General features: G+C 40.1%; 1 protein-coding gene across 1 annotated transcript in view; it reads right to left on the reverse strand.

Moving 5' to 3' along the window:
• Positions 1-23,345, reverse strand: part of CORIN (corin, serine peptidase) — a 294,825-nt gene that overhangs the window by 122,394 nt on the left and 149,086 nt on the right. The window contains exon 4 of the mRNA XM_075859548.1: positions 21,430-21,640. Within this exon, the coding sequence (XP_075715663.1) occupies positions 21,430-21,640 (211 nt within the window). The remainder of the gene's footprint in view (positions 1-21,429; positions 21,641-23,345) is intronic.

Here is a 23,345-nt window from a genome sequence, read left to right on the forward strand (position 1 = left end):
CCCGCTGGACCCCTTCTGCTGTTTACACAGGCTAAAGTGAGAGATTAAAGTATATGCCGATCCCACTTAAAACTACTCTAGCTCAAGCTAGATCACGATCTTGCTCTTTTTTTTTTAAAGTCGCAATTTAGCCTAAGCTAGAGCCTTAAGTAGCAAGGATATATTAAATACCTCCTTGGCAGAAAAAAAGTTGAAACTACTAAAGCAAGAAGATTATGATAAGGCATTAAATAATTAAAAAGAGAAAAAAGTTGTGCAAATGGCAAATAAAGGTAGCAAAGTTTGAAACAGAGAGAATCACTGCCAAAGAAAGCAAAAATAACCTCACAATATTTTAATATAAAATGTCACCTGCTTAACTCAGTAAGAAGTGCAGTGCTGCCTTAAAAACACTCAAATAGATAAGTAGCAGTGTCCGTATGGCATACACCCCAATACTGTGATAGACCATTATTTCTATTACCATATTTTACGGAATATAGGACGCACTGGACCCTAAGACACACCCATAAATTGTATCATAAAAGAGGAGAGAAAAAAAGTTTGGCCTTTAACTGCACATTTCCTGGGTAATATTGAGACAATAGGGTACCACAGTGCCCCAATACAATGCCAGCCACAGTGCCCCATAACAATGTCAGACACAGAAATACAAGATATTGGCAGCTATAGTGCTCTCAGCCTCCCCTGAACTCACCATACATCAAAGGTGTGGAGAGGCAGTGGTTAATGATGTTGAATCTGCTCTGTGCATAGGAGGGGCGTGGCTAGAAGGTCCTTGCAGATCAGGACCTGCACAGATTTACTGTGCTGTGTGTACTAATGTCTGTGTTATTTGCTCACTGAACAGTGAGATGACAGAATTCTGTGTGTAAGATGTGACTGTTCAGTGAGCAGATAACACAGAAATCTTTTACACACAGCGTAGGACATGCTGCTTCCATTACACTGCACTGCAAGGACCTTTGAAGCTCCGAGCTCAGTCTCCTGCTCCTGGCATCTGTTTGCCTTCAGGAGATAAGACGCAGCAGAAGATTACAGCTCAGATTCTAAGAAAAAAACTGCGTCTTATAGTCCAAAAAATACCGTATATCAAAATTCTATGATGACATGGTCTGTTCCACAGTACTGGTGTGTAAGGGGTTACTCCAGCATACATGGACGATAGCATCGCCCAGCACCACTTACACAACAGTACACTTGCGCTAAACTCTTTATTCTGTACGCGTGAACTGTTGGAAGCACCAGTAAAGCTAACTGGACATTCAAGTTGTTTATGCGTTGTGATAAGATGTTATTAACCCCTTCCCGCACTTTGCCGTTAATGCACGTCAAGGTGTGAAGTAACTTTGCGCACCTTGACGTGCAGTTACGTCTATGCTTTGACAGTTAACCGCCGCGCGGCGCTACACCGCAGTGGCGTTTAACTGTGAAGGGTGTCTGCCCTGCATTCCCTGTTGCCGATCAGCGGCCCATCCCCACTGATTTCGGCAGTTAACCCCTTGGATACAGTGGTCGATTGCGATCGCTGCATTTAAGGCGTTTAGAGCAAATCGTCAGCCCCCACATTAAATCATGGGGGCTGGCGACTGTTGCCATGGCAACCGGAAGCCAGACAATGGCTTCCGGGCTGCCATGTACAGAAGCCTATGAGGACCAGGCTTCCTGTCAGAGTGACTGTCACGTCACAATGACAGTTAGAACACATTACACTACGTAGCTAGTGTAATGTATTCTAGCAGCGATCAAAGATGCAAGTCTCGTAGTCCCCTAGTGGGACAAGTAAAAAAAGATAATAAAAATGTTTTATAAAAGTTTAAAAATAAAAGCTATAAGTTACATAAACAAAAAATGCTTTTTTTTCCTACAATAAGTATTTTATTATAGGAAAAAAATGAACATGTTAAAAAAAGTACACATATTTGGTATCACCGTGTTTGTAATGACCCAAACCATAAAACTATAATGTTATTTTTCGTGCATGGTGAACACCGCAAAAACTACAACCCGTCCCGCAAAAAAACAAGCCCTTACACAGCTTTTTTTGACTGAAAAATAAAAAGTTATGGCTCTCAAATTGTGACACAAAATAAATTATTTTATAAAAAAAAGTGATTTTATTGCACAAACTCCAAAAAACTACATGCATATGGTATCGCCGTAATTGTATCAACCTGCAGAATAAAGTAAAATTGTCATTTATAGCCATGGGTGAACGCCGTGAAAAAAAGAATAAAAAACATTGTCAGAATTAATAGGGGGGGGGGATACATGGAGCGGGCTCAGGCGCTAAGCCCGTGCCATACAATGCGGGTGTCAGCTGTGTATTAGAGTTGACACCTGGGACAAACGAACAGGAACAGTGATCGCGCTGTTAGAGCAACCTGTAAAAATGACAATATACTGTATTGCAGTGTATTCTACCAGTGATCTAATGATCGCTGGTTCAAGTCCCCTAGGGGGACTAATAAAATGTGTAAAAAAAAAAAAAGTTAAAGTTATTAGTTCAAAAAATTAAATAAATATTTAAAGTCCAAAAAAAAACCCTTTTCCCATTTTTTCGCTAAAGCAATGTAAACAAAATTAAAAAAATACACAAAATTGGTATCGCTCCGTACGTAAAAGTCCGAACTGTTACAATATACCATTATTTAACTCGCACGGTGAACGCCGTAAATAATAAAGAATTGAAAACGCCAAAATTGCTATTTTTTTGGTCACCTTAGCTCAAAAAGTTGTAAGTATCAAAAAAATTATACCAATAAAAACTACAGCTCATCCCGCAAAAAAAAAGCAATCTCACCTCTCACTCGACCAAAAAATAAAAAAGTTATGCCTCTCGGAATATGGTGAAACAAAACGTTGTTTTTTTTTTAACAATAGTTTTTAATTTGTAAAAGTAGTGAAATATTTAAAAAAAACTGAATAAATTTGGTATCACCTTAATCGTATTAAGTCTCAGAAAAAATTTAAGTTGTCGTTTTTACCGCACGGTGAAAGCTATAAAAACGAAACCCAAAAAACAAGGGCGGAATCCCGTTTTTTTCCAGTTTCAGCCTGCAAAGAATTTTATTTCAGTTTCCCAGTACATTGAATTGTACTTTAAATGGTGTCAATAGAAAATACAACTCCTCCCGCAAAAAATAAGCCCTCACACCACTCTACTGATGTAAAAATCAAAAAGTTATGGCTCCTGGAAGAAGGGTAGTGAAAAACGAAAAGAAAAAAGAAAAAAATGGATCAGTCCTGAAAGGGTTAATTAATTTCTAATAAAAAAATTATTTATGACCATATGTGGGGTATAGCCGTACTCGGGAGATATTGCTTTACAAATGTTGGTGTGCTTTTCCTCCTTTATTCTTTGTGAAAATTAAAAAAATCAACATTTTAGTGGAAATAATGTTGATATTAATTTTCACGGCCTAATTCTAATAAATTTGTCAAAAGACCTGTGGGGTCAAAATGCTCACTATACCCCTAGATAGATCCCTTAAGTGGTGTAGTTTCCCAAATGGGGTCACTTTTGGGGGGTTTCCACTGATTTGGTCTCTCAGGTTCTTTGCAAATGCGACATGGCACCCGTAAACCATTTCAGCTAAATTTGAGCTCCAAAAGCCAAATAGCGCTCCTTCCCTTCTAAGCCCTGCCGTGGGTCCAAACAGCAGTTTATTACCACATATGCGGTATTTCCGTAATCGGGAGAAATTGCTTTACAAATACTGGGGTGTTTTTACTCCTTTATTGCTTGTAAAAATTTTACATTTCTACTTTTTTTTTCGAAAAAAAGTAGATTTTCATCTTCACAGACTAATTCAATACATTTAGAAAAAAAACTGTGGGGTCAAAATGCTAGCTATACCCAAATATAAATTCCTTGAGGGGTGTAGTTTCCAAAATGGGGTCACTTTTGGGAGGCTTTCACGGTTTTGGTCCCTCCAGTTCATTGCAAATGCGACATAGCTGTAATTACAGGGATAGGGAAACAGACAAGTGAGCCCTAATCTACCCGCCACTCAGTCCCTGCCTACTTGCAACGACCCGCCCTAGGCGACGGGGTACAACTGGGCGACGGTCCCTACAACACCGTGAGCAACAAGAGTAGTAAACGAGCCGAGTCAAACCAGGAGAGTACGAGGTGCCAAACGCAGAGCAGGAGAGTAGTGAACAAGCCGAGTCAAACCAGGAGTGTACGAGGTACCAAACGCAGAGCAGAAGAGTAGTCAGTAAGCCAGGGTCAATACGAAGCAGGGACAAGTCGTTCAAGAAGCTGCAGCAGGGCCAGGAAACCAACAGAGAAGAATCACAAGCAAGGAGGAACAGGAAAGGCAGGTATAAATAGACCGAGGGCGGGAGCTAGCTCCGTCTGGCCAGGCTGTGATAGGCTCTCCCACTACTAAGCCTGCCATCCTGAGTGGTGGAAGATGGAGTCAGTCTCACAGACATAGAAGCAGGTGCAGACTGATTACCTATGGGCGTGGATACAGAAGCTGTGCCTGGCAGATCCTTAACAATAGCACTGAAATCTAATCCAGCAAAATCAGTGCTCCAAAATCCAAATAACACTCCTCTTCTGAGCCCTGCTGTGGGTCCAAACAGCAGTTTATTACCACATATAGGGTATTGCCGTAATCGGGAGAAATTGCTTTATAAATGCGGGGTGCTTTTTCTCCTTTATTCCTTGTGAAAATTAAAAAATTCTATGTTTTTTCACAAAAAAAAAGTAGAGTTTCATCTTCACAGACTAATTTAAATATATTTAGCAAAAAAACTGTGGGGTCAAAATGCTAACTATACCCCTAGATAAATTCATTGAGGGGTGTAGTTTCCAAAATTGGGTCACTTTTTTTTTTTTTTTTTTTATTGTTTTGGCACAAAACCTCTTCAAACCTGACATGGTGTCTAAAATATATTTAAGAAAAAGGAGGCCCCAAAATCCACAAAGTGCTGCTTTGCTTCTGAGGCCTGTGTTTCAGTCAATTAGGACACTAGGCCCACATGTGGGATATTTCTAAAAACGGCAAAATCTGGGCAATATATATTGGGTTGTATTTCTTGTGTAAAACCGTGTTACAGAATCAACTGTATTACAATGAATTTTGGCGAAAAAAAAAAATAATTTGTAAATTTCAACTCTACATTGCTTTAATTCCTGAGAAATGCCTATAGGGTTAAAACACTTTTTGAATGTTGTTTTGGATACTTTGAGGGGTGCCGTTTTTAAAATGGGGTGATTTATGGGGACTTTCTAATATATAAGGCCCTCAAAGCCACTTCAGAACTGAACTTGTCACTGAAAAATTGGCTTTTTGAAATTTTTGGGAAAATATGAGAAATTGCTGCTAAAGTTCTAAGCCTTGTAACGTCCTGGAAAAATAAAAGAATGTTCAAAAAACTATGCAAACATAAAGTACACATATGGGATATATGAAATAGTAACTATTTTGTGGGGTATTACCGTCTGTCTTACAAGCAGATACATTCAAATTTAGAAAAATGCTAATTTTTGCATGTTTTCCCTTAATTTTGGTGTTTTTCCACACATAAATATTGAATTTATCCACCAAATTTTTTTACTAACATAAAGTACAATATGTCACGAGAAAACATTAGCAGAATCACTTGGATATGCGAAAGCATTCCCAAGTTATTACTACATAAGGTAACACATGTCAGATTAAAAAAAATCGGCTTCGTCCTCAAGGCCAAAACAAGCTCAGTCCTGAAGGGGTTAACATGCTTTTATTTAAAGGTATTGTTTACAGGCAGGCATGCTGGGCTGGTGAGGTCTCTGGTCATGTGTAAAGCCGCAGTAGTGTGGCGCTGCCGTGGGCTCCATAATAGGGTGGATTCAGACTATATAAGGAGGTGTTTTGGCGCGCCTCGAGTTGAAAGTTGACGGTGCATTAAGAGCGTATAGAGAGCCTTTTAAGGTACAAGACAAGGAGCGAACGGGACTGACATTGCAGTGAAATCCAGAGTAGGTGTTTAGAGAGGAGTGGGCCCTGCCAGAATTTGGCGCTGAAAAGGCTCAACTGGACTGCTGAATTACTTCGGTCTGCCGGGGAGAGTGTTCCGTAACTGCAGGAGGCCGTGTGTAACCTGCAAGTGAAAGAAGTTCTCGGCACACCAGGTTGGAGTGAAATTCGAAGGGCTTTTTATGTATCCTGCAAGTGGCTTGGAACTACTTCCAGTGTGTTTCTATTTCTGGGTGGGTGAAAGCCTTCTCAACCCGGCCCGCAAGTGTGACCAAAGACCAGAGACTGAGACCGTGCCAAAGTCTACAGTGACCTCGGATTCACTAAGTTCCGTGAGTTGCTCTGTATGCCCAACAGAGACTGCAACCACCAAAGTGTCTATCTAAGACTGTAACCGCCAAGCTGTGTGCCACTATTTGTTATAAATACACATTGTGCCCAGCTAGAGTAAAGTTCTGTTCCATTGAACTGTACTGTGTCTGCCTCCATTACTGCACCATCCTCGAGTGGGGTAACATGTCAGGTTTGGGGGCCACACACAAAAAAACTGACTCATTTACACACACATAACAAATGTGGTGTCAATATTCAAAAAGGGATCAAAAAGTGATCCCAGAAACCATAGGCTTGTAAGTTTACCCTCCATTGTAGGTAAAATATTTGGCTTTTTTTAGATGCTATTATGGAGTATCTTACTGAAAATAACCTTATAATGCAGCATCAGAATGGGTTTATGAGAGAGCTGTCCTGTCAAACTAATCTGGTGAGTTTCTATGAGGAGGTAAGACTTCAACCTGGATAACGCTGTTGATGTGGTGTATCTAGACTTTTCAAAGGCGTTTGATACTATGCCACATAAAAGGTTGGTACATAATATTAGAATGCCGAGACACAAAATATGTGTAATTGTGTTAACAACTGGCTCAGTGATAGAAAACAGAGGGTAATGGTACACCTTTAGATTGGGTCACAGTTACCAGTGGCTTTCGGAGGGCTTATAGAGTATAATTTTAATATTTGCAGATGATACTAAGCTCTAAAAAATAATCAACACAGAAGAGGATAATATAATATTACAGAGGGATTTGGGGAAGTCCAGAGGCATGGGCAGAAAATAATTAAATGTAGTTTAATTTGGATAAATGTAAGGTTATGCACTTGAGCTGAAGAAACAAATTCCAAAATGATGTATTAGATAGTAAAGTAGTAAGTAGATTTAGCTTTAGTGCATATTTATTTATATTTAGTGGTTTAGGTGGCATTAGTGTTGCAGGGTGCTGTCACCATTCTATGTTTGCTGTATATCTGCAGTCATGGGTGTTCTTGCACCTGCATACATTTTGTATCATTTAGTTGGAATGTGCTGTTCAACTTTTTGTTGTGTTTATGTGATCCATATATGTGGGGTTAGTGACTGCCTCCACTTGTTGTTCTTGCTCTCCTCCCATTCTGCCCTGGGTGATTTTAATCAGTTCAATGCTGGATCCTACCATCCCCAGGTATATATGTAGGCTTAGTCCCAGTTCTGGGTGTATGTGCAGCGTAGGTTCCCACCTTACAGAGGTCGCCTTGTCGTGGCAGGTGGGCTAACACTTTTTGATCAAAATGTGCACTAAGAACCTCCCTATTTGTAAGTAGATTTAGCTTTAGTGCATATTTATTTATATTTAGTGGTTTAGGTGGCATTAGTGTTGCAGGGTGCTGTCACCATTCTATGTTTGCTGTATATCTGCAGTCATGGGTGTTCTTGCACCTGCATACATTTTGTATCATTTAGTTGGAATGTGCTGTTCAACTTTTTGTTGTGTTTATGTGATCCATATATGTGGGGTTAGTGACTGCCTCCACTTGTTGTTCTTGCACTCCTCCCATTCTGCCCTGGGTGATTTTAATCAGTTCAATGCTGGATCCTACCATCCCCAGGTATATATGTAGGCTTAGTCCCAGTTCTGGGTGTATGTGCAGCGTAGGTTCCCACCTTACAGAGGTCGCCTTGTCGTGGCAGGTGGGCTAACACTTTTTGATCAAAATGTGCACTAAGAACCTCCCTATTTGTAAGTAGACTTAGCTTTAGTGCATATTTATTTATATTTAGTGGTTTAGGTGGCATTAGTGTTGCAGGGTGCTGTCACCATTCTATGTTTGCTGTATATCTGCAGTCATGGGTGTTCTTGCACCTGCATACATTTTGTATCATTTAGTTGGAATGTGCTGTTCAACTTTTTGTTGTGTTTATGTGATCCATATATGTGGGGTTAGTGACTGCCTCCACTTGTTGTTCTTGCACTCCTCCCATTCTGCCCTGGGTGATTTTAATCAGTTCAATGCTGGATCCTACCATCCCCAGGTATATATGTAGGCTTAGTCCCAGTTCTGGGTGTATGTGCAGCGTAGGTTCCCACCTTACAGAGGTCGCCTTGTCGTGGCAGGTGGGCTAACACTTTTTGATCAAAATGTGCACTAAGAACCTCCCTATTTGTAAGTAGATTTAGCTTTAGTGCATATTTATTTATATTTAGTGGTTTAGGTGGCATTAGTGTTGCAGGGTGCTGTCACCATTCTATGTTTGCTGTATATCTGCAGTCATGGGTGTTCTTGCACCTGCATACATTTTGTATCATTTAGTTGGAATGTGCTGTTCAACTTTTTGTTGTGTTTATGTGATCCATATATGTGGGGTTAGTGACTGCCTCCACTTGTTGTTCTTGCACTCCTCCCATTCTGCCCTGGGTGATTTTAATCAGTTCAATGCTGGATCCTACCATCCCCAGGTATATATGTAGGCTTAGTCCCAGTTCTGGGTGTATGTGCAGCGTAGGTTCCCACCTTACAGAGGTCGCCTTGTCGTGGCAGGTGGGCTAACACTTTTTGATCAAAATGTGCACTAAGAACCTCCCTATTTGTAAGTAGATTTAGCTTTAGTGCATATTTATTTATATTTAGTGGTTTAGGTGGCATTAGTGTTGCAGGGTGCTGTCACCATTCTATGTTTGCTGTATTAGATAGTAAAACACTAGGTAAAACTGTAACTGAAAAAGACTTGATGATATTGGTGGCAGTAAACTTACCTTTAGCCAATGCCAGGCAGCTGCTGCCAAAGTAAATAAAATCAATAGGAATAGATGCAGGTGACAAGAATATCGTTTTGCCTCTTTGCAAATCACTAGTCAGTCTACTACATATTGTGCACAACTTTGGGCACTTGTGTTTAACCCCTTAGTGTCTAAGCCTGTTTTGGCCTTCAGGACCAGCCCCATTTTTGCAAATCTGACATGTGTCACCTTATGTGGTAATAACTCCAGAATGCTTTTACCTATCCAAGCGATTCTGGGAATATTTTCTCGTGACATGTTGTACTTTATGATACTGAAAAAATGTCGTCGTTAAATTCAATATTTATTTGTAAGAAACACCAAGATTTAGAGAAAATTATCTAAAATTAGCATTTTTCTAAATTTTAATGTATTCACTTGTAAAACAGATAGTAATACCACACAAAATACTTACTAGTTTATATTTACCATATGTCTACTTTATGTTTGCATCGTTTTTTGAACATTCTTTTATTTTTCTAGGACGTTACAAGGCTTAGAACTTTCGCAGCAATTTCTCATATTTTTAAGAAAATTTCAAAAGGCTATTTTTTCAGGGACCAGTTCAGTTCTGAAATGGCTTTGAGGGCCATATATATTAGAAAGTCCCCAGAAGTCACCCCATTTTGAAAACTGCACCCATCAGAGTATTCAAAACAGCATTCACAAAGTGTTTTATCCCTTTAGGCGTTTCACAGGAATTAAAGCAAAGTAGAGGTGAAATTTACAAATTTCATTTTTTTTCTTCAAAAATTCATTTCTAATAAATTTTTTATGTACCACAAAAGATTTTACCCAAGAAATGCAACTCAATATTTATTGCCCAGATTCTGCAGTTTTTAGAAATATCCCACATGTGGCCCTAGTGTGATAATGGACTGAAACACCGGCCTCAGAAGCAAAGGAGCACTTAGTGGATTTTGGGCCTCCTTTTTTTAGAATATATTTTAGGTACCATGTCAGGTTTGAGGAGGTCTTGTGCTGCCAAAACAGTGGAAACCCCCCAAAAGTGACCCCATTTTGGAAACTATACCCCTCAATGAATTTATCTATGGGTATAGTTAGCATTTTGAACCCACAGTTTTTTTGCTAAGCTTATTTGAATTAGTATGTGAAGATGAAAATCTACTTTTTTGGTGAAAAAACGTAGAAATGTTAAATTTTTACAAGGAATAAAGTAGAAAAAACACCCCAACATATGTAAAGCAATTTCTTCCGATTATAGCAATACCCCATATGTGGTAATAAACTGCTGTTTGGACCCACAGCATGCTTCAGAAGAGAAGGAGCACCATTTGGATTTTGGATTTCTGATTTTGCTGGAATAGTTTTCAGTGCCGTGTCGCGTTTGCAATGCACTGGAGGGATGAAAACAGTGGAAACCCCCCAAAAGTGACCCCATTTTGGAAACTATACCCCTCAAGGAATTTATCTATGGGTATAGTTAGCAACAGTTTTTTTGCTAAGTTTATTTGAATTAGTATGTGAAGATGAAAATCTACTTTTTTGGTGAAAAAAGGTAGCCGTTTTTGATTTTTACAAGGAATAAAGGAGAAAAAGCACCGCAACATTTGTAAAACAATTTCTCCTGATTACGTAACTACCCCATATGTGGTAATAAACTGCTGTTTGGACCCACACCGGAGCTTAGAAGGGAAGGAGCGCTATTTGGCTTTTGGAGCTCAAATTTAGCTGGAATAGTTTTTGGGTGTCATGTCGAATTTGCAAAGCCCCTAAGAGACCGAAACAGTGGAAGCCCTCCAAAAGTAACCCCATTTGGGAAACTACACCACTTAAGGTATCTAGGGGTATAGTGAGCATTTAGGCCCCACACGTCTTTTGCAGAATTTATTAGAATTAGGGCGTGAAAATGAATATCAACATTATTTCCACTAAAATGTTGATTTTTTTCAATTTCACAAAGGATAAAGGAGAAAATGCACCCCAACATTTGTAAAGCAATTTCTCCCAAGTACGGCTATACCCCACATGTGGTCATAAATGTTTTTTCATTCGAAAGTAATTAACCCTTTACGAACTGATTCATGTTTTGCTTTTTCGTTTTTCCTCCCCGCTTTCCGAGAGCCACTACTTTTTTATTTTTCTGTCAATAGAGTGGTGTGAGGGCATATTTTTTGTGGGACGAGCTGTAGTTTTTATTGGTACCATTTTTTGGTACATAAGACTTTTTGAGCACTTTTTATTACATTTTTTGGTAGAGCCAGGGTGACCAAAAAAACGTGATTTTGCAGTTTAAAGTTCTTTATTTTTCACGGCGTTTACCGTGTGAGTTAAATAATGGTATATTCTAATAGCATGGACTTTTACGGATGCAGCAATACCAATTTTGTGTATTTTTTTACATTACTTTAGAGGAAAAAATGTGAAAAGGGTTTCTTTTTGGACTTTAAATATTTATTTAATTTTTTCTACTGATAATAACTATTTACTTTTGTTTTTACATATTTTATTAGTCCCCCTGGGAGACTTGAATCAGCGATCGTTAGATCACTGGTAGAATACACTGCAATACTAATGTATTGCAGTATATTGTGATTTTTACAGGCTCCTGTAACAGCGTGATCGCTGTTTCTGTCCGTTAGTCCCGGGTATCAGATGTAATACACAGCTGACACCTGCAGCGTATGGCGCGGGCTCAGCGCGTGAGATGCTCCATATATAACCCCCCGCACCACGACATGCTATTAAGTCATGTTGCGCGAAGGGTTTAATGCGCAGCGGATGGTGCAGAGTGAAAATTAAAATTTTCCACTGATGTGTCATTTTAGTGCACTATATGTTGTGCCCAGTTTGTGCCACAAATACCACATAAAATATTAACAGGGTTCTCCCGGGTATGGCGATGCCATATCGGTGGACGTAAACGGCTGTTTGGGCACGCTGTAGGGCTCAGAAGGGAGGGACGCCATTTGGCTTTTGGAGCGCATATTTTGCTTGGTAGTAGCTCTGGCGTTTTGCTGGTATTTCAGTTTATAATGTGGGGGCACATGTAGGCTGGGCAGAGTACATCAGGGCCATAATAAGAGGGTATAATAATGGGGTAAATAAATAATAATCCACAGATCTGTGGCCAGTGTCGCACTTATAAATGGCGCCCGATCTTATCCGCTTTTGGAACACTCTGCACATTTTGCATCGCCATAATCTGGGAGCCGGAACTTTTTTTATTTTTTCACCACCGGAGCCGTGTGAGGGCTTATTTGTTGCGGGACAATCTGTAATTTTCATTGGTACCATTTTGGGGTACATGCGATTTTGTTGATCACTTTTTATTCAATTTTTCGGCAAGCCAGGTGACCAAAAACCATCAATTCTGACAATGATTTTTATTTCTTTTTGACGGCGTTTACCCTGGGCTATAAATGACTATTATACTTTATTCTGCGGGTCGGTACGATTACGGCGATACCATATGTATATACGTTTTTTTATATTTTGCAGCGTTTGCGCAATAAAATAACTTATTTAGAAAATAATTTATTTTTTGTCACCATATTCTGAGAGCCATAACTTTTTTATTTTTCAGTCAAAAAAGCGGTGTAAGGGCTTGTTTTTTGCGGGACGGGTTGTAGTTTGTATCGGTACTATTTTGGCGTACATGCGACTTTTTGATCACTTTTTATTGTATATTTTGGGAGGGGTGGTGACCAAAAAAATAGTGATTCTGGCATTGTTTTTCGTTTATTTTTTATGCAGCGTTCACCGTGCGGGAAAAATAATATTATAGTTTTATAGTTGGGGTCGTTACGAACGCGGTGATACCAAATATGTGTAATTTTTTTTTACGTATTCATTTTTTTTCCTATAATAAATGACTTATAATAGGAAAAAAAGCAGTTCTTGTTTATGTCACTTATAACTTTTATTTTTACACTTTTTTTAAAACATTTTTATTCTTTTATTTACTTTTTTCACTTGCCCCACTAGGGGACACTTAGACTTGCAGCTCTGATCGCTGCTGGAATACATTACACTACACACGTAGTGTAATGCATTCCAACTGTCATTGTGACATGACAGTCACACTGACAGGAAGCCTACAACGACCACCCTCGGGGTGGTCCTCATAGGCTTCTGTACATGGCAACCCGGAAGCCATTGTCTGGCGTCCGGTTGCCATGGGTACCATCGCCAGCCCCCGTGATTTCACATGGGGGCTGCCGATCGGCGCTAAAGACCTTAATTGTGGCGTTCAAAATCGAGCGCCGCAATTAAGGGGTTAACTGCCGATATCAGCGGCGACAGGCCGCTGATCGGCAACGGGGAGAGCAGGGCTGACACCCTGCACAGTTAACCGCCGCTGCGGTGTAGCGCCGCGCGGCGGTTAACTGTCAAAGCACTGACGTTACTGTACGTCAAGGTGCGCAAACTTACTGCTCACCTTGACGTAGAGTTACGTCATGGTGCGTTAAGGGGTTAAGAAGGACATAGCTAAACTTAAGTGGGTACAGAGGAGTACAACCAAGGTAATTGCTAAACCTAGGTCTTTTTTCAATCTTTTAAGGGCAAATCCCTATCCAACCAACTCATACATGCAGGTATTAACTCCTAGGCGCACCACGACGCACAGGTACGTCATGGTGGCCAATGTCTTAGCGCACGATGACGTGCAGTTACTGCGCGGATCCCGGTGCACATTGTTGGGTGCAGTGTGCACCGGGAGGCCAGCTGTCCCCGACAGCTTACACTCCACTGTTGCCGATCAGCGGCTCATCGATGATTTCGGCAATCGATGATGCAGCGATTGCGATCGCCGCATTTAGGAGGTTTGTAGCACATCGGCAGCCCCCATGCAATTGTGGGGGTTACCGATGGTTGTGATGGCATCCGGAGGCAAGACAATGGCCTCCGGGTCTGCCATGTATGGCAGCCTATGAGGACCAGGAATTAGTAGAGGCAGTATAAAAATACAAAACTAGGGTTTTGTGCAAATTGCGACTTTTCTACAACAGAAATCTGGAACAGAGTGCTTAACAAATTCGGCCTATAGACTTGAACTTCAGCTATCCACTTATATTCTTGTCATCTCTCTTAGGGCTTGTTCACATATAACAGGCAGGGGAGTCTATTTCCCTTGCCTTTAGAAAAGCCTACCAAAATGGGTACAACTTGAAAGGGAGTGACACTAGTGTTTAGCTTTAATATGTGCAGTGCCCTTTTTGTATGTGTTTTTCCCCCCCGGTGTGTATGTGGAGATTGTAAGAGCCATTTTGCCATGTGAATAAGGCCAGAATTGGATTTTAACTCCTTCCCGCTCTATGACATATATTTACATCATGGTCAGGGCCGCCATCAGGGGGGTATTAGGGGTAATGGTGTGAGGGGCCCGGCCAAACCTAATTGAAAGGGGGGCCCGGCAACTGCCGCGACTTGCCTTTGGTAGAAAAAAACCAGGCCGTAGTCCTGGTGACGCATCTCTCTCTTCTGGGATGACGCTGTAGACCATGTGACCGCTGCAGCAGTCACATGGGATGAAACGTCATGACAGGAGGCCGGGCTGCGCTCAGAATAGAGAATCGCGTCACCAGGACTACGGCCGGGGCAAGTCTAAACTTTATCAATTTAAAAAAGTACCTTTTTTTTTTTCTCATTTGTGATTTTTGCGGCAGAACTGCAGCATTTCCGCAACAGAGGAGCAGCGATCCCACCGCATAAATTGACATGCTGCGACTTAAAAAGCCACACTGCAGGTAAAAAAATTTTGCAGCGTGTGGATGAGATTTGTTCAAATCTCATCCACTCGGCTGCGACTGTAATACGCTGCGGATTTTCCGCAATAAAATGTGTTGCATAAAATCCGCAGCGTTCATGCCTAGTGTGTTCCTACCCTAAGGCCGGATTTACACAAGCGTGTGCTTTTTGCGCGCGCAAAAAACGTGGTATTTTGCGCATGCAAAAGGTCCATAACAGTTCCGTGTGTCAGCAGCGTATGATGCGTGGCTGCGTGATTTTCGCACAGCCGCCATCATTATGACACTCTGTTTGTATGTTTGTAGCACGTGGTGCTTTTCTGTTTTCATTCATAGTTTATACTGCTGCGGAAGTGCTGGGCGTGATTTTCACGCACCCATTGACTTCAATGGGTGCGTGATGCACCAAAAATGCACAAATATCGGACATGTCGTGAGTTTTACGCAGCGGACACACGCTGCGTGAAAATCCCTGACAGTCTGCACGGCCCCATAGAGTAACATAGGTCCGTGCGAGGCGCTGTCGGTCGCGGGTGCGTGCGGTCGCCGGTGCGCGCTCGCGGACGCTCGCGAGTGCACACGCGCGGGAGTTTGCTAATGCGCACGCGTGGGAGTTTGCGGGTGCGCGCGATCGGTCGCGCAGGCGGTGTTTGACGGCCCCCATGACGAGAGGGGGGGCCCCGCAGCTCATGACATTCTCTTGGTGAAAAAAACGGGCCCCATTGCAGGGGCCTGGTTTTTTTTCTACCAAAGGCAAGTCGCAGCAGTTGCCGGGCCCCCCTTTCAATTAGGTTTGGCCGGGCCCCTCACATCAGGACCCCTAACACCCCCCTGATGGCGGCCCTCGGTAGCATGATATAGTGCTGGACGGAGTACCGTTAACAGGCGGTACCACGGTAGGGGGGCTCAGAAAATTTAGCTGTATGGGGCCCTGAAATTCCGGATGGCGGCCCTGATCATGGTACCTATACAGTTCTCGTGAAATGACATAAATGTAAGGCTCTTGTGCCTGGCCATTGCTTGCGGGTGCCAGCTGTATTATACAGCCAACACCTTGCTCTAATGGCAAGGATCTGAGATAACACTAATCCTGGTTGTTTAACTCCTTAGATGGCCCCCATTATGCGATTGTGGGGTAATGATGGGTTGCTATGACAGCAAGGAGTCCCACAGGAGGCAGGGCCTAATATGGTGCCTGTTAGCGTCATGCTGACAGGCATAATACACTGCAATACAAAGTATCAGTGATATAACAATCACATAGTCTAGTCCCCTAGTGGGATTAAAAAATCTTTATTAGAAAAAAGTGAAATTAAATGTTTAAAATATATTAAGAAATAGGAAGTTTTTACCAATAAAAAATGCTTTATTATGTAAAAAAAATAAATAGAAAAAAAATAGACATAAGTGGTATTGTCGTGCCCGTAACCCTTTTTTTGTTCATCCCACCTCACAAAAGTGGAAAAAATAGAGTAATGTACCCCAAAATGGTACCAATAAAACCGTCAACTCATCCTGCAAAAAACAAGCACTGACACAACACAACAAAAAAAAGGTTATGGTTTTCAGGGTAAGACGACAAAAAAAAATAGATTAAAAAAAATAATAATAATTTTGTTGTGCAAAAGTAGTAAAACGTAAAAAAAACTATATCAATTTTATATCACCGTATAATCACAGTATAATCACAGTATAATCGTACTGACATACAGAATAAAGTTAGTTAACCTGTCTTTTATACTGCACGGTGAACATTGTAAAAACAAAACAAAAAAACAATGGTAAATTTGCTGGGTTTTTTCTACGCCCCCAAATGTTTTTTTTAGAAAAGTTCTACAATACATTAAATCTACCCCAAAAATGGTGTCAATAAAAAATACAACTAATACCACAAAAAAATATAAGCTCTCATATGGCTATTTTGATGAAAAAAAACTTGGAATTCGCCGATTAAAAAAAATAAAAAAAAATCTTCACATCACAAAGGCCAAAATAGACTGCTTCCATAGCAGGTTAAAGAGACGGCACCCATTTTCAAAAAGGACTTTGACTAAGAATAATGTGTGCAACTAAATGGCTTGGGGACCATACTCCTGGTTGCGCAGAGTGTATTGCAATTTGTATGCTGCACTGTTTCAAGTGAGTTGGAATCAGTGAACGGTAGTGGCATAGCGAACATTGTGACCCTTGGAGGCAAAGTGACTAAGACCCATAGTGGCAAAATAGGATGAGCTAAGAGCATACAGTAACCAAACAAGGTGAGACCTCCGACGGAGTTTGAAGTCTTAGGCCCTGGTAAAAGACTGCTTATAAAAGGTTGTGAAATTGTTCAATGAAGTTATACATTCAACTGTGACATCCATATCAACTTCTGGGTGCACCTCTTACAAGCTGATCTATATGTGGTATGCACTCTTCCTACCGGCAGTCCATTAGCCTTACTATCCCATCTGAAGGATGGTGGTATGCCCCCGGCGGCTGGGACTAAAGATTTTTAAAGCCATCGAACGTTGCCAGATACTTTTGCAGGAAAAAAACACACAACTGATCCCATAGAAAACAATGATACAGATGTGTCCTTCCTTACCTTTCCTCTTATCTCAACAAATCCTGAGATGTGTGGCACAAGATAACCAGCTTTGAAAATAAACATTATTTCACGATACTAAGTCACAAGGTGTATACACTATAGGTGTTTGTGTGTGGCCACCCAGTGGTTGTGACGTGAATTATGGCCTGTTAAGGCTTTTGCTAGCATGTCGCGATATTGTATTGGTTCCACAAAAAATTTGGAGTCCAAAAGAGTAACTGTATTTTCAAAAACTTTTGATATGTCATAGAGACATATCAGAAGTTTTGATCAGTGGGGATACGGATGCTGCGTTCCCCAGTACGTCAATGTGAGCGGTCTTCAGCCTAACGAAGAGCGCCGATCACAGCCTGAGAGGCAGGACATTCAGCTGAGCACTTCAGTACGGTAGTTTCAGCAACGGTGGGGGACTCCACACCCGAACCCCCACCAATTGAAACTTCTAATATGTCTCTAGGGCAGATCAAAAGTTACTCTTTAAACAAATTCAAGATATGTTAAGGGTAAACACATCTGTATCAGCTGTGTTATCAGTTTCCTTTCAACGTTTATATAAAAAGCCACAGGGAACTGTGACTGTACATGTAAATGAGACCTTACACTCTAAGCAGAATGAAAATTGTATGTCAGAAGTACGTAAATCTAACTATTTCAACATCAGAAGATAACACAATGCTAATTGACATATAATAGTTGTGACATTTTCATTACTTCACTTTATTTGGCATCCCAAAATAACCCCCAAAAACTTTTTACATTTGGTGTTCAGTTGGAAGATCAAACAAACTGAAGGAAATAATTAAAATGTACACAAATTGGAAACATATTACTAGGTCAGCATAATCTAGTTGTGCAGTAAACTAATTTCCCCAACAACTGTGTCCAATAAAGAGTCCACACACAACCAACCACAAAATGTAATTGAGACTGATCTGTTGAGACTACAGAGGCAGAAGTTATGCTACAGAAGTTTGACAGAATTTATGTTACAGGGCTTCATTAAAATTAGGCATTTTCTTCATTAAACATTTGTTGAAGTTTATGAGTATTTAATACAAATTTAACGGCATTGTGACTATAAACTCAAAGCAGACAGAAGGGTAATTATTCTTAATTTGTGGAAATTCAGATTGGCACTGTCTAAAGAGAAGGATTTCCTTCAGGCTTTAAATTTATTCTAAGGGACTTTGCTACCTTGGTCTTCTGTATATAAGGTTACTTTTTTACATTATTTTATTGCTACCAATATATCTCCTTATATAAAAGCCTTTTATTATATACTTATTGCACTAGTCGCCAGTACAAGCACTTCAACTTATACTTAACTCATCCAACAAATGTAATCATCACTAACATTATCTTCAGTTGACATTTCTAGGTGGACCCACAATCCCATAAATGCTGGTAAAGAGCTGTGGTGGCCAAACTCAGTCCTCAAGATCTATCAATAGTGCATGTTTTTCACGGATTCACAGCTGAGATCAGTGTTCTTCCACACAGAATACTTAATAACAAAGTTGTCAACCCCCCCCCCATGGTATTGTGGAGAGCGTGTACTATTAGAGGAGCTTGAGGAACGCTTTTGCCCACCTATGATATAGAGCTTTTTCAGAGTAATTTCTCATAGAAGAACTGTCTATGTGCCAGTGGGTAAAGTTGGTACATATAGTTCAATATTTAGAAACAATTTATAGACTGAGTGATCAATTATAAGATGTGCTATCAAATAGGTAAAGTCTGTCCTATTAGTAACCTCATGATCAAATAGAAAACAATGATGTATCTAAAACAGGAAATAAAAAACAAAGAAAGAAACCAGCTGACATTACTGTATCAGAGAGAGCCATTTTATTCAAAGACAAAAGCTGAAGTATTTGGATGTGTAATATTGATTAGACGATATGGGGGTGAAGTTACACACTGCACCCCGTGCACTATGTAACAAATCAGGTCAGCCTTGGAGGTAATGTTACCAATTTTCGAAGTGGAGAAGCATCAAATATCTTTAATAAATAAGTTGTGCCTGGTTCTCTGTCCACTTCCACAGCATGTGTTGGAAAAAGTGACACAGAGATGGATAATAGAACATTTTCATGTAGTCACACAAATAGATAAGCTTTAGTCAACTGAATCATTGAGAAGCTCAGACTCTTGTAATCAGTTCTTCTATTATACATACACTATATGGACACCTACATATTACACCTACATGAGATTTTATGACATCCCATTCTAAATCCATAGGTACTAATATGGAGTTGGTCCCCCCTTTGCAGCCAAAACAGCTTCCACTCTTCTAGGAAGGCTTTCTACAAGATTTTGGAGTGGCTGTTGGAATTTTTGCCCATTCATCCAGAAGAGCATTTTTTAGGTCAGACGCCGATGTTGGACGAGAGGGCCTGCCTTGCAATCTCCGTTCTAGGTCATTCCAAAGGTGTTGGATGGGATTGAGTTCAGGGCTCTGTGCGGGCTAGTCGAGTTCTTCCACACCAAACTCACCCAACCATGCCTTTATGGATCTTGCTTTGCGCAATGGGGAACGTCATGTTGAAAAAAAAGGGGCCTTCCCCAAACTGTTCCCACAAAGTTGGAAGCATACAATTGTCCAAAATTTTTTGCTATGCTGAAGAATTAAGATTTCTCTTCACTGGAACTAAGGGGTCTAGACCAACCCCTCCATCAAACTATACAGTTGGCGCAATGCAGTCAGGCAGGTAACACTCTCCTGGCATTCACCAAACCCAGACTCGTCCATCAGACTGATAGTGTAATTCATCACTCCACAGAATACTTTACTGCTGCTCTAGAATCCAGCGGTGGCGTGCTTTACACCACTCGATCCGTGGCTTGGAATTGTGCTTGGTGATGTAAGGCTTGCATGTAGCTGCTCGGCCATTGAAACCCAAGCCATTAAGATCCGAGCGAACAGTTTTTGTACAAATGTAAATACCAGAGGAGGTTTGGAAGTCTGCAGTTATTGAGTCAGCAGAGCCTTAGTGACTTTTAAGCACTTTGAGCCTCAGCGACCCTGCGCTGTATTTTCACGTGGTCTGGAGTCGCTGTGTGTCCTAAACACTTCCACTTTGCAATAATACCACTCTCAGTTGATCGTGGAATGTGTATGAGGGAAGAAATTTAATGAACGGAACTTGTTGCAATGGTGGCATCCTATAAAAGAAGCACGCTCGAATTCAGTGGGCTCTTTAGAATGACTCATTCTTTCATAAATGGTTGTAAAGGCAGATTGCATGACTAGGTGCTTGATTTTATACACATGTGGTAATGTGGCTGAATGAAACACCTGAATTCAATGATTAAGAGGTGTGTCCCAAAACTTTTGTCCATATAGTGCATGTATCTATAAGTAATATATATGAAAAATACATTAAAGGGAACCTGTCATGTTGAAAAAACAGTCCTATCTGCGGGCATCTTGTAATAGAGCAGAAGGAACTGAGTGAATTGATCCACAGTTTTATAGGCTAAGATTCAATATAAATTGTAATTTATTGATCTAAACTTCTGCTCATTCTGGGCTTAAGAGTCATTGAGTGGGACTGCCCACTGGACTCCTATGTAATACTGAATATTTTCTCACAAAACTATATATCAAGCTCCTCCTGTGCTATAACATACTACCTTGAGATCACATTGCATTTTCAATGTGACAGCTTCCCTATAACATATGCACCGTAGATAAAATATAGTCTAATTAATAAAGAACCAAGAGCTATAGATACAATGTGTGTAGTATGTGAAGCCTTTTCCTCAATAGATTTATTATGGATAGAAAAGTCCAGGGTCTCTGGTCTATTGTTGGACAGATATATATATGACACTTTTGTCTAGGTTTTAGTATAATTACGTGTCGTCTTTGTTGCTAACATTCTAACCATTATTATTTATTAATCTTTAGAATTTTTGCACCACGACAAATGTTTCGCAATAATGTCGCCATTAGTAGGTCATGCGCTCAGTACACAAATAGTTTAATTCACATTAGAAAACATGTACTCCATAAAAAGCGATCATAATAATTGATGATTTAAGTTTCCAAATACCTGTCAACGCCATTAATGATGCATTCAGGAAGAGCCAAACTACAGCCGAACAACATGATGTGTTGATAGCAGCTGAGGCGACTGAGATAGCTGAAGAACTTTAGAAACATATCCATATCAATGCTCTTGACAAAAGAATAAACAGTCTTCGGTATAGTGTGGTCGTATGGCAGCAGTTGGCATTGACTGTGCGTGATGTTTACACAGGCATCTGTAATATAAAGTACATTTTTATTGTAACATATGAAAACTGTATTACCCGCATGCTGTGCACATATTATTGCACTGTAAACAACTGCAAGCCAATACTGTATCAATTTGTAGATGTCATGGTATCAAGTATCACTTTAATATCAATACTCTTCACCAAAGGGGCAGGTGGACCGATTTAGTTCCAGTGTAATATAATTGACGAGTACTGCTATCTGAACTTCAGACTTCAGATTATACTGAAAATAATATACTGTATATATGATAACCCAGACCTCGGCATGGAGACAGAGCTACTGGGTCTATCAAGACCAGGAAAAGATGTGATTGTGATGAATAACACAATCTGTCAGTTTCATCTGTAACTGCAGTCGTAAATATGTGTTACAAGGAAAACTGTAGTTACTAAAATAAAAATATGATGTTATAATGTGCCAATAGACTTCTCTAATGTTTTGGGCATACACTTTATAAAAAAAATTAAAAGTTCAAAATAATATAAAAAAAAATAACAGTGATAATAATAAAGTGCAAAAATAAAATACCCCAACAACCCGAATTGTATCCCTTGCCCCATCCTAAATAACCTTAACCATAAAAACATTAGAAAATTAGACGTGCTAAAATGACCTATTTCAGTACATTGTACTAATAATTCTTAAAAATCACAAAAAATACATGTATTTAAGGAGCCATGACAGCTATGACATCTCTGTTACAGATCCGATTAACTAAGGATACCCACACATGTAGCGGATTTGTTGCAGATTTTATGCAGCGTTTCGGCAGCATTTCAGCAGCAAAATCCTTCTTTTTTTTTTATTATTATCCCTTCTACATTAAAAAGGGTGAAATCCACAGAGAACATCCACAACAGAATAAGAACGCTGCGGATTTGAAAATTTGAAGCATGCTCCGATCTGTGTGCCGAAAATGTTCAGCAGCATTTGGATGAGACTTTTTAAATCTCATCCCCTTGTCTGCAACAGCCTTCAACGGCTGATTTTTCGTTCAAAATTTTGGATGGAAAATCCACAATAAAACTGCTATATGTGCAGGGGGGCTTAAAGTGGGGTCAAGAAGATCTCTGACAGGTTTTCTGTATTATTGATGGCAAGAAAAGGGCTGCAGACCATGCTATTCTCGCCATCAAAAATATCAGAACTCCTAACAGGAATAGAAAACAGAACAGTCGAACAGAGCCAAATGTCAATAAATACCCCATATATTTGTAGGAACTGGATAGTAACCCGCAGATCAGTAATTTTCATGAACTCCAAGTCTTCTTGTTCATTTTAGTTGTACGACAGATCAATTAATTACAATTTCATGTGCCTACGGCACAGTAAACGGTATAGAATCCTTTCAATTTAGACAGGGGTACCACTTAAAAAAAAAAAAAAAGCCCTATTGACAAATATGTACACATTGAAATTTTGTGCAAAGAAACCTTCTTCCACAGATACGTACAGATCATTTCTTTGGCTGCTTTTTTTTTTAAGAATCAGAACAACAGGTCCACAGGTTGTGTCTGGTATTGTAGCTCAACTCCATTGAGGTGGACAGGTCTGGCACGGTTTTTGGAGGAAAGTGGAAATGCTTTTCTAATCCTGAAAAAGTTCTTTAAGGTTTTGAACTCCACTCATTTTAAGCTGTAAGAAACTAACATATAAGCCACTGTGAAGATCCTAAGTTCTCAAACCTGT

The sequence above is a fragment of the Rhinoderma darwinii genome, chromosome 1 (genome assembly GCF_050947455.1).
Source record: "Rhinoderma darwinii isolate aRhiDar2 chromosome 1, aRhiDar2.hap1, whole genome shotgun sequence".
Taxonomy (NCBI): domain Eukaryota; kingdom Metazoa; phylum Chordata; class Amphibia; order Anura; family Rhinodermatidae; genus Rhinoderma; species Rhinoderma darwinii.